Source organism: Ursus americanus, chromosome 7 (assembly GCF_024610735.1).
Source record: "Ursus americanus isolate L20-20 chromosome 7, mUrsAme1.1.p, whole genome shotgun sequence".
In the NCBI taxonomy this organism is placed as follows: Eukaryota; Metazoa; Chordata; class Mammalia; order Carnivora; family Ursidae; genus Ursus; species Ursus americanus.
The window spans coordinates 34646509-34665185 of NC_142133.1; the positions used below are offsets into that span (position 1 = coordinate 34646509).

The 18677-nt window shown below is 46.1% G+C and overlaps 1 protein-coding gene across 3 annotated transcripts in view; it reads left to right on the forward strand.

Annotated features, from left to right (window-relative positions):
• The window catches only part of ARHGAP25 (Rho GTPase activating protein 25), an 84015-nt gene extending 69025 nt beyond the window's left edge, over positions 1 to 14990 (forward strand). For all 3 annotated transcript variants that reach the window (XM_045788142.2, XM_045788145.2, XM_045788144.2), the window contains 6 exons: positions 1850 to 1982; positions 4989 to 5062; positions 6673 to 6794; positions 7617 to 7813; positions 10569 to 11101; positions 14139 to 14990. In XM_045788142.2, the coding sequence (XP_045644098.2) occupies positions 1850 to 1982; positions 4989 to 5062; positions 6673 to 6794; positions 7617 to 7813; positions 10569 to 11101; positions 14139 to 14346 (1267 nt within the window). In that variant the 3' untranslated portion in view covers positions 14347 to 14990. The remainder of the gene's footprint in view (positions 1 to 1849; positions 1983 to 4988; positions 5063 to 6672; positions 6795 to 7616; positions 7814 to 10568; positions 11102 to 14138) is intronic.
• The last annotated feature ends 3687 nt before the right edge of the window (positions 14991 to 18677 follow it).

Below are 18677 nucleotides of genomic sequence, written 5' to 3' on the forward strand. Positions count from 1 at the left end.
AAGGGGGAGCCTTTTCAGGAGACAGCTCTGAACATTGGCTATCAGAAACAAACAAGCATGAGAGACTATGGACTCTGAGAAACAAACTGAGGGCTTCAGAGGGGAAGGGGGTGGGGGAATGGGATAGGCTGGTGATGGGTAGTAAGGAGGGCACGTATTGCATGGTGCACTGGGTGTTATATGCAACTAATGAATCATGGAACTTTACATCAAAAACCAGGGATGTACTGTATGGTGACTAACATAATATAATAAAAAAATATAATAATAATAATAAAAAAGAAACAAAGCGAAAAACTTCTTAGGACATCAAGGCAGAGCTTTACAGTTGAGTCCTGATGTTCTTGCGTCTGCTCCCTCCACTGCCTCCGTCCTCCTCCTCTGCCCAAACCGACCCCTCCTGTCCCTTCTCCAGGAGGCACTTCTCCAGGCAATTCTATATTTCCCACCGCTGAAACTGAGGAGACACTCACACGGTCTGAGCCCCTTGCCACATCATAGCTTTTCAAAGTAGCACCCGGACAGTTGCTCAAGACCAGTTCTTTTTGACATGAAGTCAATCAATACGAAGTAAATGATTTCTTCACTAATGAACGTCAAGCATATGGCAGAGTCAGACTTACTTTCTCTTCCAGAGGTGCAGACCAGATGCCACAGCTCTATAAACCCGGGGTCAGCGGACGCTGATGAAGGGCCACGCACGAAACGCTGAGGCTTTGCGGCTGCGGCTGCTCCGCTCTTAGCAGAGTCACAGCGCCAAATCGGCCAACGACGATGCAAGAAGGATGCCCATGACTGTATTCCTGTAACACTGTGTGGAGGAGGAAATTCAAATTTCATATTGTCACGGGCCGTGAAATAGGCTTCTTTTGAGTTTTGTTCCCAACCATTTTAAAATGTAAAATCCGTTCTTCGCTCAGAGGCTGTACAAATACAAGCAGTGGGCCAGACTTGACTCCTGGGCCGTGGTTTGCCTGCTCCTGCTGTAAGCTGGAGAAGCTGAACTGGAAAACCCGAGCCTCCTTCAGTGAACAGGCGGTCGTCTGAATGCCGTGGGTCTGCAGCAGGACCTCTGCTCCCCACCCTCCGGGCTGATACCTGTGCTCCCTTCCCCACGCTGTAACTCCTTGCTGCTCTTCTGATCTTGTCCCCATGGCTCCCCAACCCTGCACTGGGGGTCCCTTTCCCATAATTCCATACAATCCCAGCTGCTGGCCTTCCTTGTCATGGTACTAAACTCACCATATTGTAAGGACTTGGTAACGTGGGAGTCCGCACAGCTCTGGGGCTCAGTGAGGCCAGGTGTCCCGTGTATCGCTCCGGTTCACTGCTGAAATTGCAGTGCTCGACCTGGTATCTTGTACCTGGTAGCTTCTCTCAATGCTGACTGTTTGAATGCATGATTGTGTAAATATTATGCATGAATCCCAGAAATGTTTTAAGCTCTCTGAGGGTTTAAAGAGATCACGGACCATGGATATAAATGAGTTAGCACATGAAAAATTAGAGACTAAGTAGAGAACGCAAAATTGTGAGGTACTAAGTGACTTGGAGAAAAAAGAAAGAGACGAAGACAAAAATAATTTAATAAGATTAATGAAAAGGTCGACCTTGAACTTACCTTTGATGTAGTGGGTGGAAGAGTTAAAGAAAGAAGTGTTGGGGGACATTTTTCCAGAAGATTAGCAAAGGTGTTTTGTTTGGATACATCTTTATCAGACTCTACTCCTTTGTGAAACTCCCTTTTGGAACCTGGGATTCTATTCGGTGGATCACCAAGGGGAAGGTGAGGAATGTTCTGGAGTTTCACTTTCAAAGAATATTGCTTTTTTTTTTTTTTTTTTTGCAGAGAGACAGACGTGCACACAGTGGCCTCCCTGTTAAAGCTCTACCTCCGAGACCTCCCGGAGCCCGTGGTTCCCTGGAGCCAGTATGAGGGGTTCCTGCTCTGCGGGCAGCTCATGAATGCAGATGAGGCCAAGGTTTGTATCTCATTAGAATTAGTTGTCCTGCTGCAGAAGAAGGTGATGATGACTGAACGCTATTCTGGTGGGCAAGCAAGTGGGTCAGGGGATCCATACCTTTGAGAGAGATATTTTGTCAAACTGGAACTTGGTCAGCAACAAAAGGCAATTGAAGCCAATCATAGTGACAGCCTTGCTGGGACGTAACAATCCAATGCAGAACTATCATTGACTACACCCAAGTCACTTTAAAATTAATAAGAGAAAGAGGAAGCTTCTGAGAAGGGTTTCAAGCAATATGGCCTCGCTGAGACCCTGTGGGACACAAGGAGAGGCTGTCGAGGTCCGGTGAGAGGCAAGAATGTTCTAGTTCCACGGTGAATGAATGTCAGGCATGGGCATACAAGGACTGCATGTGCCAGAGAAAGGAAGGACAAGGAGTTTTCTTTATTCTTTTCCGCTGCAGCTGCTTACGGGGCTGTGCTCAGTGTCTGCGGCTGCGTGCTTGTTAGAGTGCACACGTTTGCCGGCAGGATTTGTGATCTTACGTAAATTATTTCCTGAAAGGTCTTAAAGTCAGCAGTCGCCACACTGGAGTCATGTTAATTAAACAAACCAGCCAACAAAAGAAACCAGGAAAACCCATCTAACAACTATAAAACCTTCGTGGTTTTTAACCAGGATTTGCAAAACCAAATGCCTGAGGAATACGTTTATGTTATACTGCTAACAATTGGGGTCTAACTCCCCACTTTGGGGGCGTTAGTTCTTAGCACTACTTTGTTAAACCTCTCTTTGGCAAAGTGGTGCATGGAAAAGCTTACGGTGAAGACCTGGATTTAACTTTGATTTTGCCTTTAGGCAAATTAAGCATTTTCGACAAGAGTTTACTTACTTAGAGCAACAGAACATTCTGTAACGGTAGAACCGGTACATAGTTGCATCGATCAGGATGACAACCACTAACCGCACATGGTTATTGGGCCTTGAAATGTGGCCGGTTCAGCTGGAGAAGCAAATTCCGAATTTTATTTTATTTTATTATTTAAATAGTCACATGTGTCAAGTAGCTGTTGTACTGGACAGCACAAACGGAGGCAAATTTCGTAATAACAGCTGCTATACTTAGGATTGTTTTGAGAACAAGGGATAAGAGGTAGGTGAGTGATATTTTTAAATTATTGGTTTAAGGAGAGGTGTATTCTCTGTTTTAGAATTTGTTATATAGTATACCCCAGAACATAATAATTGTATTTATCTATCTATCTATCTATATCTATCTATATCTATATCTATATCTATATCTATATCTATATCTATATCTATATCTATATCTATCTATCTATCTATCTATATATATATATATATATATATATCAGGTTATTATCATTTTTAAACAACAGAACGATAGTACCCTGGACCTGGTAGAAAGCATAGCTGTGAGAACATGTCTCCTGACTCAGGATGAAGAGCCCATGATTTAAGTGGATCCTGGTACAAGAAAAGCAGTGATTTTGTATTTCAACATTAGGAAACGAAAGGGAGGATACAGATGCTGCTAACACGCTGGAAGCAGTTTGGCTATTTTCTGCCACAAAAGTTAGGCTGTGTGATCTCGTATAGATCTTCCTCAGCAGCATAAGGCAAATGCAGACACTCATGGCGACAGCCTTCCTGGGATGTAACAGTCCAATGAAGAACGGGACTAGAATCAAATACTCCAAGCCACTTTAAAATTAGTAGCTGAGTGTATGATTTGGGGCAGGATTTATGAACTTTTTTGTGGGGGGTGAGACGAGGACATGACAAGTCTTAATTAATATAAGCATATCAGCTCACCTTTGTCAAAATAATAACACTTTAAGGAATGAGGTGTAAAAGTTGGCTAAAAAGACGAGTGTTTCACGCAACCTCTCACCCCCCAGCTCCAGGGAAAGCCAAGGAGGTACAGGGACGCAGATCTGACAATAAGAGTCTCACCCCTGAACTTCCCCACTTAGGACCCACTTCTCCCAACTTCCTCCATCTCAACATATTTGAGTTTCTAATCTGTGGTAATGCACATCCGGGCAGGGCAGAGGGACGACGGCCTCCCTCATGGGTGAAAACGTGGCTGGGGTGGTAGCTGGGAGCCCTGAGTCTACAGCAACCTCTGCGAAGAATTCACTCGTTAAACTGAAGAGGAGGGAATCCCACTATGAAGCGGGCATTCTGGATACAGAGGGTTTGCCCCAAGTCACTGCATGCACGCTCACAGGCCGTAGGGTGCGTTTTCTCCAGGACGAGCTGCTCAGAGTTGAGGGAACCTGCATGTCTCATGTTAACTGGCGCGCTTTCCCAATCATGATGTTACCGGCAGTGACTACAGACCCTACAGGCAGCTGCGGGTAGAAAGAGCTAAGAAAAGCTCTCTGTCCTTCCTCTCCCTGGCACATGCATTCCTTGTACGACAGTCTAGGGAGCTAGAACATTCTGACCTTTACCTGCCCCACCACCCCCTGGATTAGTCAGCCTGTCTTGTGTCCCAGCAGGTCTCAGCAAGGCCCTATTGCCTAAAACCCTTCTTAGAAGCTTCCTTCTTCTCTCAATACTGATTTTTTTTCCTTCTCTTGGGGTATTCGGTTTTAAATACCAAATGGCTTGGGGTATTCGGTTACGATCCAGTTCTTTACTGGAGCGTTACATCTCAGGCATTCACTAAGCAAACAGTTATTATATGAGGTGTCAAATCGCCCTTGCCTTAGAGTAGCTCTGAGTTGGGGAAGAGGGTATGATTAGAGACAAATTAAAAAAATGTGCTGTAAAAAAAAAACCCGTGAGCCTCTCCATACTATTTCTTGCAGCTTCCTGTGAATTTATAATTATTTCAAAGTAAAAAGCTTTTTTAAAAAAACACCAGAACTGTGGCAACAGGAGTGACTGCCCGTGCCGCTCTGCACAGATCACCGATCATGTCCCCTACGTTCCAGAGTCTCCTTGCCGGCGAATGAGCAGGCTCGTTTACGGTGTAAAATCTCTTCCCAGGCTCAGCAGGAGTTGGTGAAGCAGCTGTCCATCCTTCCGCGAGATAACTATAATCTCCTGAGCTACATATGCCGGTAAGAGTCCCCTGGCACCCGTTTCCAGCCGCATCAGAAGGCAGCCCCCGGTTAGAGGAGGAAAGAGTGTCTCTGTGAACTCAGAGCTTCTGGTCCAGACCTTGGGTAGGTCAGCTGTATTCACACAGCACTGAAGTAGTTCCCTTTATCCGCAAGATAATTTAAAGGATCCACTGAAAGTCTGATTGGCACACAAAGTGAACATGCCTCCTCCCTCAGGCCTGCCCCCGTGCTGCCCAGAGTCCTGGGACATGCAGTAACACCCAGAATCCTTACAACGTTTCTAGAATTATCTCCCACCTTCTCAACTCTGGGGCTATAACTTAGTGCCCTGGAGACATTCATGGCACCATGTAACGTATAGATTGACCCAGGTCTGTCTGAGCTGGGCGCCTGGATCTCTATGCCAGACAGAGCTGAAATTTATCTTCTTTTTAAAAAATAATTTGTTGTAGTTTCCATGTTATAAAAGTGATACATGCTTGATGTGGAAACCAGGAAAATACAACATACTATAAAAAAGAAATAAGGAGAATACACAATGGGTATTAAGGAGGGCACATATTGCATGGAGCACTGGGTGTTATACGCAAACAATGAATCATGGAACACTACATCAAAAACTAAGGATGTGGTGACTAACATAACATAATAAAAAAAATAATAATACACAATGTCCTCACTCAGAAAAATCACTATTACTGCTTGGTCATGTTTCCTTCTGGATGTTTTTTGAATTTCTATGAAAGATCTTTACATACATCAATATAAATATAGGGGAACAATTCTTTGTATATATTTGTATCCTGCTGGTTTTGGCTTAATATTATATTGTGAGCATTTCCCTATGTCATAAAATAGGATTATAAATAACTCTGTAATATTCCATAATGTTTCCTCATTTGAAAACATCACCATTTGTTTGATAATTTCTATGTATTTGGAATTTTAAGTCGCTTCAGCCTGTCCATTTAAAAATGGGTTTTGGAGAAGGTATTTAGAAGTTCCTTCACTGGTATTTTCAGTTTTCTTTTTCTGTGTGTGTGTGTGTGTGTGTGTGTGTTTATAAGGAAGCTGAGAGGTACATGCCTCCAATGGATGGAATTATAGTAAAAATTCATTGCTGAGTTGTTGAGCACCCACTGAAAATTTGGGACGCTGGGTGCTGTAATTGGAGGATGAGAGCAAAGAGGCACCGTGGATTCCCTTCTGTGACATCTCCTCATGATAAAGTTTCCGTCTCTGGAAACTTGGGTGGGTTGAGTGCTGAGAATCCTAGAGATAAGCCTATAAAGTCGGGATGAGGGGTAGTCACATACCCATTTGAGTTTTTCTGGTTTCCTCTTAGCTCCCTGAACCGGAACCTACCTCCTGCTGAAGGGGTGCCCTATCCCAAGCCCCCACACCACCCCCAGCAGCATGGCAGACCCCTCCTGGTTTCTCTTCCTCTTTGATCTTGAATCTTCAGGGTGAAGCTAAACTCATGTGGGCCCATTCCCGAGACTAGAAGGAAGGAGATGGGATCCATCTTTGAGGTCTCATTGGTACCTGGAAGTGTACCTTCTGGCAACTTCCTATTTCCTACTATGGGATTTCCTGGCTGCCCACAGGTTCCTACATGAAATCCAGCTCAACTGTGGTGTTAACAAGATGAGCGTGGATAACCTGGCTACCGTGATTGGTGTGAATCTCATCAGGTCGAAAGTCGAAGACCCTGCTGTGATCATGAGAGGTACAGCTGGTCCTGTGGGGAAGGCAGGTGCAGAGGAAGTGACAGCAATTACCTAGCTACCAAAGTGCATTGCAATTTGCCAAGCATTTTCCGTTGGTTACCTTGCCCCAACTGTGAAATAGCCCTGTGAAAGGAGCAAGGCAGAAGTTATGTCCATTTTCCAGATCACAGCAGAGCAGAGAGGTTAAAAATTGACCCGATGGTCACACAGTACAATAGGCTAGCAAAAAACAGTATTTCTTAGTCTTTTATGACTTTTAAATACTCTTAGCCAGAGAAAGCAAGTTTCCAAGAAAGTGGAGAAAGCAAGGTTAATTTTATAAGACAACTCATAAGAAAAGGTTACTTATAAAGTTGTGTTGAAAAGGCTTCTGTGGCTGTGTCTTGGTTCAGTGAGCAAAAGTCCTGGCATAGAGTACTGATGTCTGCCATGGATTTGGAAAAGCAGTATGCCTGGCACATATTTACTATGCGTGCAATAAGAGATCAGATGACATACTGAGGACCATATCAGGGGAGAAAGATGTCTCCATTTTCTCTACTATTATATTGCCTATTTTCTGATCAAGACTGACCCACAGGACTGTATAAGCTGAAAATAACCCTCTTTCACCCTACTCCCATATCCTTCTTCTCTCCCTTCCCTTTCACCACAAATCTCCTACCTCAAGCAATTTAGAAGGGTCCCATGAGAAGCAAAATGAGGTCCTCTTGGGCCCTGTGGTTTTAGAGCCAAGCTTAGAGACATCCCATGGGTGGAGATCCTGAGGACTGCCCACCTCTTGCCGTGGTCCAGCTCTACAGATCTCTTTCTTCTTTCAGGGACTCCTCAAATCCAAAGAGTGATGACCATGATGATCAGAGACCATGAAGTTCTCTTCCCCAAGTCCAAGGATGTACCCCTGTCACCCCCTGCTCAGAAAAATGACCCTAAGAAACCTCCAGTAGCTCGAAGCTCTGTGGGCTGGGATGCCACCGAAGACCCTCCAATTTCTAGGACAGATAGCTTCAGTAACACGGTAAGATGCAGAGAACCTTCTTCCTTCCATCTGACTCTTCCTTTAGTCCAAGTCATTCCATGTAGGAGCTCGTCTAGGGTGTCAATTTGAGGAGTTTTAGATGATGCCATGACAGTGGGCACAGATGGTACAGACCCATTGGAATGCATCTTGAAAGCCTGGCCTCTTTCAAAATCTAATCTCTGTTGGCATTCTGGAGGTGGGGTTAGTGACACGTGTGCCAGTCTCCTAATGACTGAGCAATGGGAGTCCTCACTAAAGCCCACTCTAATAGGGAAGCCTTTCCGAACACAGTCCAGGAAAGTTCAATAGGGGAAATTATATATCACATTGTAAGTGTTTGAGTGAGAGTTGTTGAAAATTCCGGGTGAAAGTCCAGAGACAACTGGTTTCCTGCTAACCCGTGAAACGTGATTTCTTTCTCAGAGTATGTGATGTGTTCATGTAATATTTCTCATTCCCTGATAAGCTGTCTCAGCAATGTCACCCCCCTCATTTGTACTGAAGGGTTGGCGCTCACGTTCCCAATGTCAAAAAACTCTGCAATCTCTGAAATGTAGACTAGTTGAGGCCAGTAATTTACAAAGCTCAAGTATTTTTATATATTTATAGAGACAAATATTTAAAAAAACATGAACTTTATGTAGCAGCTTGATTCTTTGTGTGTGACCAAGAGATGAATTTAAAATTTCTGGTTGACCCAGTAATGTAAGTTGTCTATAGTACTGTTCGTCCTGAGGATAATTAAGAAAGTATTGAAAAAAAGGTAGGCAGTGGTTATGATTTTTCTTAGGTGATGTCTGTACACAATGCATTTTACCAACACTCGCAAATTAAATTAATATTTAGAAATTTTCATACTTCATATAATGAAATCTTATTAGCGGTCCTTGAGAGTAGACATCGTTATGCTTATTTGACAGGTTTCTACTATTTATTTTAACAGTGCGGGCAGCTATGGTCAGGCACTGTGCTGGGAAACGTAAGTCGCCTCTGGGGTCCTCACCATAACTGGGCAGAATTTGTTGTCCACATTTTATCGTTCAGGAGCTGAGTCTCAGGGAGGTTGACCAGCTGGCCCAAGGTGGCAGCACTAGGACGCTACAGGATGAGATTTAGCTCTAGTTCTCACCTCGAGGCCCCAGTGCTTCTGATTCCAGGTGGGGTTGTGGAAGCAGGTGATTAGCTAGAGTGATTAGAAGGAGAGCTTGAGCCTTGATTTCCTCATTCTTTTTCTTCTTTTTTTCTTTTTAATTTAAAAATATATATACATGGTTCAAAAAAGTTAAAATGAGAAAAAGATATACATTGAGAAATCCTGCTCCCTCTGCTATCTCCATCCACCCCATCCTTCCCCGCGTTCATTAGTTTCATACTTACCCGTCCAGTGTTCTTTTATGCAAATATAAATAGATATGAATGTAAATTATTTATTTTTTACACGGTAAAATTCTCTTGCTCTCTCTCTAAACACACATACACACAGACAGGCGTGCACATGCACACACACATACACACACGCTACTCTTTATCTTACATTTTTCCATATAAGATTATATCTTGGAGACTTTTTTATGTCAATACATGGACAGGCCTCTCATCTGACCAGGTTGATTTCATTCCTTTGTACAACAAACAAGGCTGCAATGAATAGCCTTGACCATGCTTCATTTTATACTCAGGTAGATGTATTTCTGGGATAAATTCCCAGAATTGGGATTGCTGAGTCAGAGGGTAAGTAGATTTGTGTGTAATTTTTACTAAAATTGTCAAATAGAGGTTGTGCCATTTTGTACTTCCACCAGCAATGCCCAAAAGAGCCTGTTTCATTACAGTTTCACTAGCAAAATGTGTTTTCAAATTTAGGAAGGTGTCTTATCTGATAGGTGAAAACTGGTATTTCACTAATTTATTTTTATTTATTTATTTTTTTTGAGAGAGAGTGAGCACATAAGTGCATATGTGAGGGGGGTGGGCCAACAGAGGGAGAGGGAGAGAGAATCTTAAGCTGGGCATGGAGCCCAGGTGGGGCTTGATCTCAGGACCTGAGCCGAAATCAAGAGTTGGACACTTAACTGACTGAGCCACCCCGGTACCCTGATATTTCAGTAATTTTAATTTGGGTTTGGGTTTCTTTAATAATGAGAGAAGCTGAACACCTTTTCTTATGTGTAAGGGCTTGTTGCATTTTTCTTTTCCTCTGTGGACCATCTGGTCCTGTCCTTTGTCCATATTTTTGTTGGTCTTTTTCTTCTCAATTTGTATGAACTTTATACATGAGAGAGTAGCTCGTTGTCTGTGATATGTATGGCAGATATTTTTGCTGTTTTGTCATTTCTTTTTTGATTTTATATATGGTGATTTCTCTGTTTTATTTTTGTTCTTTTTTATTTGGGGGGTCACGGAAACCCATGTAGGTTGAATTTATAGAACTTGTATTTTATGGCTTTTGGATTTTGAGTTCTAGTTGGAAGTCCTCCTTGTCCTCAAGCTATGGAAGAATCCTAGTTTAAGACTCTCTTACCACTAATAGAAAATTGATTTTTAGAGCATGAGTTAGTTCCCTTTCAGTGCAATATCATTTTGAAAAAACAGCACACAGATAATCAATAATGTGACGAATTAAGAGGTGGTCTTCTAATTAAGAGTTTCATGGGTGTGCAGCCAGGAGATTCTTTCAAGTTGCTAATCCTTATCCTGGGGACCTGACACACAGGAAAAAACCCATGTGACATCCGTGACCATTTCTTTCTAGACCAGCGACTCAGACACAACCAGCCCCACTGGACAACGGCCGAGCGATGGGTGTCTGGAAGAGAGCAATAAAGCCCCCAGGGAAAAGCTTGGAGATTGGAAGCTTCAGTCACGAAAAAGGACTCAGACACTCCCCAATCGGAAATGCTTCTTGACGTCAGCATTTCAAGGTGCCAACAGCAGCAAAGTGGAGATCTTTAAAAATGAGTTCTGGTCACCTTCTTCAGAGGGAAAGGCCGGGGAAGGGCACAGGAGAACGATGTCTCAAGGTGTGCCCCCCTGTCCCGACTCCCAGCGGACTTCCACCTATGATAACGTTCCTGCCCCGCCTGGGACCCCTGAGAATGAGGCCGCCTCCATCTCTTCCCACGCTTGTGACTCCAAGAGAGAAACTCTTGCCAGCCCCCAGTCTGAAACCGGGCCTGGAAAAAAGAACTCTGGAGAAGAGGAACTTGAATCCTTGCAGAGGGTGGTCCAGGAGCTGCGAAAGGAAATAGAAACACAGAAGCAAATGTATGAGGAACAGATTAAAAAGTAAGTCACCTGCAGAGGGGCCTCGGGCAGCCCCTCGGCTTCCATTTTCAGAAGGAACAGGGAAATTGTTCTCCTCTGCCAAAGAAGTGATATTTGAAACCTCGGGTTTAGAGAATACAGTAATCTCTAGCAGTTGGGCTTAACTGAGGAAAGGGGTAAAGGGAATGATGAGAGGACTACATTAGTGAAAACTCTGAGTTTTAGGTTAAACTCATGAAAAGTTAAGTATGTAGTTTATGCAGCTTAAGCGACTCTTTCCAAATAGTGGTTCTTTAAGGATCGACGTGCTCTAAAAATTAAGAGGAACTTGAAATTTTTTTCATATTAATGTGATTCATCCCTTCTGAAAATATTTATTGAGCACGTGCTGTGTGCCACATACCATCCCAGCTGCTGGGGAATGGCACTGAACAAAGCAGACAAAGTCCTTGTGCTTATAGAACTTTCCTTCTAGCAGGAACAGACAGACAATATATATACGGGTAATTAAACTATATGCATGTCAGATGGTGGAACATGCTATGGGGGAGATAAAGCAGGACAGGAGGTTGGGGGGCTCAAGAAGGGGGTTCCTATGTTAGATAGGGTGGTCAGGAAGCCTTCACTGAGATGGTGGCATTAAAGCAAAGGCCTGAAGAGAAGAGGGAATGAGTCAGGCCCACCTATGGGAGAAGAGCAGGCCAGGTAAGGAGAAGCGAAGGTGCAGAGGGCACGGAAGGGAGCAGGTCTGGTATGTTCACGCGTGGGAAGAGTGGTGGTAAGCTGGAGCAGTGGGGAATAGTCGATAGGGGAGAGGACAGACGAGGGCAGGGGGCCTTGCCAGCCACCTTCAATCCTGTGTGAGGCAGAGCTTCTGTTCAGATCTACTTGACTAAAACTTCACCCAATCACTGGCTTCCACTGAGCCAGACCCCCGGGGGGTGAAGGGAAGGCTAGTGCGGAAGCCATTGCCACAATTTTCATGTATATCCTTAAGGTGTTTGGACACAAAGTGCTCTCTTGGGGAGATAAACTATTTTCTTAAAATCTTGTCCACACCACTGACTTTTCATGAGCGTAAAGCTCAGTCCAGCTTAGCCCATGTGAACACTAATCATGACGTAGTACAATGTGAACTAGTGGGGTTTTCAAATTATGGCTACTTTTTCAGTCCATTAAGGCTCAGGTACAGGAAAGGAAGACTTTTCTGAGCCCTCGTTCTTGGTTTCCTCCACAGAGGGCTGCCCATCTAAAAGCAAAATTGGGTCCTTTGTCTAAGCCCGTCTAAAAGCAAAATTAGGTCCTTTGTCTAAGAACCTGAGCTCAGTCATTTGTAGGACCACAACACTCATGTGCCATCTTGTCTGTGACGGAAGCAGCCCCAGAGATGTTTCCCAGTGCACTCTCACGGGAATGTCAGTGACAGGGAAAGACCCAGCTGCCATGGAGGGCCATCCGTCCTGAATGGAATCAAGTCCTCTGAATTCACCCATCAGAGGGGTCCTCCATCCTCAGCAGAGAGAGGAGAATTCACAGTCCATAGCGCCTGCTCTGAGCTTTGTGTTTCAGACACACCCTCTCACGTAATCCCCACAGCAATGCTGTAAAATAGACAACATCCCCATTTTACAGAAGAAATGGGGGCTCAGGAAGCATAAAAAGATTCCTCAGGAGGCACACAACTAATCTTCAGGAGGGCTGGGATTTGAACCTGGGTCAGTCAGGCTCCTGAGGCCACCCAGATTCTACCTCTCCACCGGAATCAGTGGTCAAAATCTAGCAGTGGTCTCTCAGTTGAGATTTCTCCCAAAGCAAGAGGGCAGCAAGAGTCAACTTGGAGAAGAAAACTGGATTTGTAATGAGAGGGCCAGAAGGAATGAGACTCATTTAGCTGTAGGAAGAAATAGGCAGGGGAAGGCAAGCGCCAGAGAATGAGCCAAAGCACCCGAAAGACAGAAGCCAGACTGGCCTCAAAAGGGAGCTTGAGTTTCTATTAAAAAAAATAGTCCAGTTGGGGAGGGAGGCACCGGGCAGGGAGGCAGCACCTCACAGAATGAAATTCTGAAGCCAATTTCCAATCATGCAATCTCCCCACAGTCCTGAAATTTCCTCTTTGGGCTTAAAAATGGCATTGTACCCTCATTCCTGGGAGTTAATGCAGCACAGCCTGGCAGAGCAGGGAGCACCTGGGGCCAGACTAAGATTTGGGCTAGTAACAGGGAAACTTCTGGGAATTCAGAAACCCAACAGATTCTTCTTTTTTTTTTTTATAATTTTTATTTTGTTATATCAGTCACCATACAGTACATCCCCAGTTTTTGATGCAATGTTCCACGATTCATTATTTGCATATAACACCCAGTGCACCATGCAATACATACCCTCCTTACTACCCATCACCGGCCTAGTCTGATCCCCCAACCCCCTCCCCTCTGAAGCCCTCAGTTTGTTTCCCAGAGTCCACAGTCTCTCTTGGTTCATTCCCCCTTCCCAACAGATTCCTCACCTGAAGTGAGGGTGGGGCGGCCAGGGCCTCTTGCTCTCAAAGGGCAGTTCCGAAACTTCTCCAAATCTCCACCCCTAGGGGGCCTTAATAAGAGAAGGCACCAGTCCTCCCCCTGGAAGCAGGGTGGGCAGGCACTCATGTGTGCGAAGGTGTTGGGATTCTGGAATATGGGGCTTCAGCAGTCAGTCAACATTTCTGTTGAGCAAGACATGTGCAAGGGGCTGTGGAGGTGAAAAAATATATATATTAGAAGTGGTTCCTTCTTTCAAAGACTTTATTATCTGGTGGAAGATACAAAACATAGAACGACATGAAAAACGACAACACAAAAGTTGTCACAAGATCATGTTAAATGACAAAAGAGGGGCTCAGACATGCCCTGGGAATTCAGTTTTCCTGAGAAGTCTGCATGTGGTGGGTGGAACAGGAGGTATAAGCTGGATATAGGACTTGTGATGTAGGAAGAAAAAGGACAGAGCATGTGAGCAAGGGTGAAGGGAGAGTCTAGACGTCATACCCTGTTCTTTCATTCTGTTATTTCCTTCCTTGTAGCCTTGAGAAGGAAAATTATGACGTCTGGGCCAAGGTGGTGAGACTCAATGAAGAACTGGAGAAGGAGAAGAAGAAATCTGCAGCCTTGGAAATCAGTCTCCGCAATGTGGAGCGCTCCCGGGAGGATGTTGAGAGGAGGAACAAGACCCTGGAAGAAGAAGTCAAAGAATTTGTCAAATCGATGAAAGAACCCAAGGCCGATGCTTGAGGGTCTCACGTACACCATGAAGACAGCCCGCAAGGCCCACCCAACACGCTCCCTTTCTCGGTGCTACCTGATGACTGGAAAGCAAAATTACTCCCTAGGAGGGAGAAGACATTTGTGGGGGGAAACATCACTTTTCCCAGTAAAATAAATCGATGGAATTTGCAGGAAGATGAGGGTGAGCAGGGACATGTGGGGACATCTATGACCCTTGTGGCTGTATTCAAAAGGATTGCATTATTCCACGGTCATCTCAGGCCGAGTGAAAGGGAACCTTCCGTGGGCTGGGTGATTACATCCAATGGAGACATTTGAAGGAGGACACATCCCAGGACCCTGGCAACAGGCTGGCCCCAACCAAGGCTGGACTGAGGCATTAGTTCTTTTTTTCTCTTTGTGGAACAATTCATCTAGTCAGATGGCCTCACAGTGTCCTTGAGACACAGGGGCAGAAAATGACATTTAGCTTTCTTGTACTCACCTGTGGTGAGCTGTGCTGTGGGGTGGGGGGGGGGGCTGCACCTGCTGACCAGAGCCCCATTCTGTAACCCCCTTCCATGATGCACATTCCCTAGGGGCTGGAAACTCAAGATTATTATTAGACGAAGACAAAAGAAGGAATAAACTTTGTATTTATGAAGGCAAAATTGATGAGAAAAGCCTCTTCAAATAAAGCAAAAAAAAAAAAAAAAGGCAGTGCTGTTGGTAATGCTTACAGACACCTTTATGAGCCTTAGTAAAGGTGCCCCTTCCTTGAGGCAGACGCACTCCTCTCCGGGCACACGGCATGGTGAGCAGGGCCTGGCCTGGGTTCCAGTCCCGACCTGCCTTTCCATGGCCACAGTTGTATACGGCTGGCCTGTGAACAGAGGCCTTCTCCACATGATGGGACTTCCTTAGAGGCTGGCTGGGGGTTAGATAGAAAAAGTCATGATAATATTTTTTCTGTTTCACCAAAATGCAAGTGATTTCACTCTAGAGAGGGACCAGAGGCACTGGAGGGCAGCTGGGAGAGGAGCCCTCCCGGCAGACAGCTGACTTCTCCTCCTACAGGAAGGCAGCCTAGCAGAGGGCCCTGGTGAGGCCCCACGCCTCGCTAGGTAGGAGAGTGGAGTCTTTCACGGTTTTTGTCATTGTCCGAGTTAGGTGGTCTCCAAGCTCTTTTGACTATGTACCCCATCAGTAGAAAATACTTGAGCAGACACCCCCCAATAGATTTCTTTACTTATAAATTATATACATGTTCCACTACATGGCTGTATCACATATATCCTAAAACACACACGGGACAGACATTGAATAAGGATGAGACCGAAACACATATAAATAGGTGCTCTCCAAGGTGCCGTCCGCTCTGGAGGCCACTGGCCCGATTTCCCAGGAGGCGTTACCCGTGCTTGGCTTACAGACGTTATCCCATTGCTGCCACGCACGTACTTGGACTCCTGAAGCCGCCTGGCTTCCTCAGAGGTCTGAGATCGATGGTCACCGTGCTGAGAGTTGAGATTTCCCAGCACGTGTTTCCTCCATTATTCCTTTTTCCTCTTGTGTTTTCTCACTTTTTCTCCTCTTCTCTTTGTTTTCGTCACTCTGGTTATTTCCCCCCCTGCCTGTGGCCATGACACGTTACCCACAGAGCAAAAGGTACAGATGGGAGGGTCAGTGTGGCTCAGGCCTGCTACTCAGGCCCTGCAGCCACCAGACTGCTGGAGAGCGGGGGCGAGACCTAGCACATTCTCTCAGAGACCTGCTTGTAGAAGACTGGGGGGTGGGGGAGGGGGTGATTTGGTGCATCCTTTAAGTAAAGCCATAAGATATTTTATTTCCTGGGGCTTACTTGTTTTCTAATTACAGAATAGCAAACATGGAGACACTTGTTGAATACCTAATTTACACGGACGAGAGTCTCGTTCTGCCACGGGTGGATTCCTCACACTGACTCTTGAGGTGCTGAGACAGAGCTGAGGATGGAAGTAGCCGGCTTCATAACTCTCAAGGGGACATTTGCTTGAAGGTGCGAAGAGGAGGACTTGAGGTCTCTGTTTGGAAGTCGGTGTTGCAGACCTTGCTGGGCCTCGGAGCAAGCGCTCAGGCTGAGTAGAAGGGCTGCATCTGAATTTCAAGCTCGTCCTGGTCAAGGGATGCCTCTTGTTCTATTCCTTCCACCAGGACTGCGAGATAACAGACCGGCCGCTCCAGCCTTGGAAGCCGGAGTGTCCGTTCCTCTTCATGACCAAGAGGGGGACCCGGCTGGCTGAAGTTGCCCTTCTTCCTCCTGTGCCACTGTCCATAGAAGGAGAACACAAGCAACAGGAGTTTTTCTAGTATCCTAGGCCCTGTGAGTGCAAGGAAGGGCCCGCGAAGATCTGGGGTCTGAGGCCACTGGCCTCAGTGCCCCAAAGGCTACAGGAGTGGGGAGGACAGGGCAGCTGTAGACCTCAGCGGGACCAAGAAGCCGGTCTTTGGAAAGCAGCTCCCAGAGACTGACCTAGGTCATCAGTGTCCTGTTAGCTCCCACCTTTAGCTCTCCCAGAGGCAGGATCTACTATATCTGCCTTTTTCCAGCCACCCGCCCCCTCTTCACCTTACCTCCCTTCCACCTGCACAGATAATGAGACACTAAAAAGGGTCTGCAGCATGCACTTGAAAACCCCGGGCCTTCTTCCCTACCAACATTTGTCATTTACCTCACAGCCTCAAGTCTGGCACATGTCACCCATTTTCTCTCAAGTTTGAGGCAGAGCTGAGGGTTTTTCCAGTAAGTCTGTGCACCGGATAGGACATTTTGTAGTAGGGGACTGGCTGAGAAGATTCCTGTCGTTGTCCGTTTGGGCAGCTCTGACAAAATACCACAGACCGGTGCCTTGTGACAACAGATATTTATTTCTCACAGTTCCAGATGCTGGAAGTCTGGGAGCAGGGTCGAGTGAGGGCCGTCTTTGGGCTTGCAGATTCTTAGTGTGTCCCCCATGGTGGAGGGGCTCGAGATCTCTGCGGTGTTTCTTTTCCGTCACTGACCCCGTTGATGAGGGCTCCACCGTAATGACCTAGACGCCTCCTAAAGCCGTCGTCTCCCGGGCTTGGAATTTCTACATATGGACTGGGGGTGGGGTCGCAAACACACAGAAAGCAGCAATTCCCTTGCACGGAATTTTGGTCACAGTTTGAGGCCTGGAGTGTGACATTCCCCACGCAGAGCTTGTGCAGAGGATATAAGCACCAACGCTTTTTGCTGTGGTTCTGATCGATTCCTTCAGCCCTGCTCAGCAGCCCAATCCATTTTTAAATGCACAAAGCAGGGGACTCCGAGGCAGCTCGAGGCTGCCCAGACGGGCGGACAAGGAGCACCATGGCACAGCAGCTGTTGGACGGGCTCCCGGGGCTCAAGACAGGAGGATGTGCGCACGCTGACATCGTGTAAACTTCCACATTCCGCCACTTCCTTTGCAGATATCATCAGTGGTCAGGCCGTGCGCTTGCCGGGGAGCAGAGAGATCACTGACAGGCCGCCCCTGCAATTCAAACGAGCTGCCTCTACAAGACCTGCACACAAGCTCTCATCCTGCTGGACGAGGGCCCGAGGATGGAGGTCTCGCTCCTGCTGGAGGAGGCCAGGCTGGCGTTTGGCCGGCAGCAGAAGAGCTGGAGCTGGAGGGCCCGTGGGGCAGCAGGCTTCCCTGGGCGACTTCACTCCCTCATTCCCAGGAAAGAGCAGAGAGCACGGACGCACAGCTGCACCTTTCCTCTGATGTTCGAACACGATCTTAGAATCATAGAATGACAGCACTGGAAAACACCCATGAACTTATCTAATCTAATCTGTTCATTTGATGGATAGGGAAACTGACGCCTGAGGACAAGCTGAACTGCCAGTCCTCACACAACAATGTGGAAGAGGGTTAAAGGTAGGGGACTTTCCAGCTCCTCTAGCCGGCTATCTAGTGATTCTTGACTTCTATCCACGGGTTCTTTCCCCCAGGCCATGGCCACAGGGTGAAACCCACTGAGCGTCACTTGCTGAGTACGTCTGGAATAGAGCTCCAGCCCGCCTCTTGCTCACAACCAAAGCTTGGCTAATAGGATGCCATTTTCCGCTTACTTTATATTACTGATGCTGTTTTGAGATGGTGCTTCTCAGTCTTGGCCGCGCTACAGAATTACCTGAAGGGGATTTTTTTAAAATTCAGACGCTCAAATCTCACCCCCTGCCAACTGAATCAGAATTTTGGGGGGTGGAGTCTAAGAACTTTTTTCCTTAGAAACAACTTCCAGTTAATTCTAATATGCAGACAGAATTGTTAACATCGTTCTAAAACTGCTAAGTTCGGCTCAAG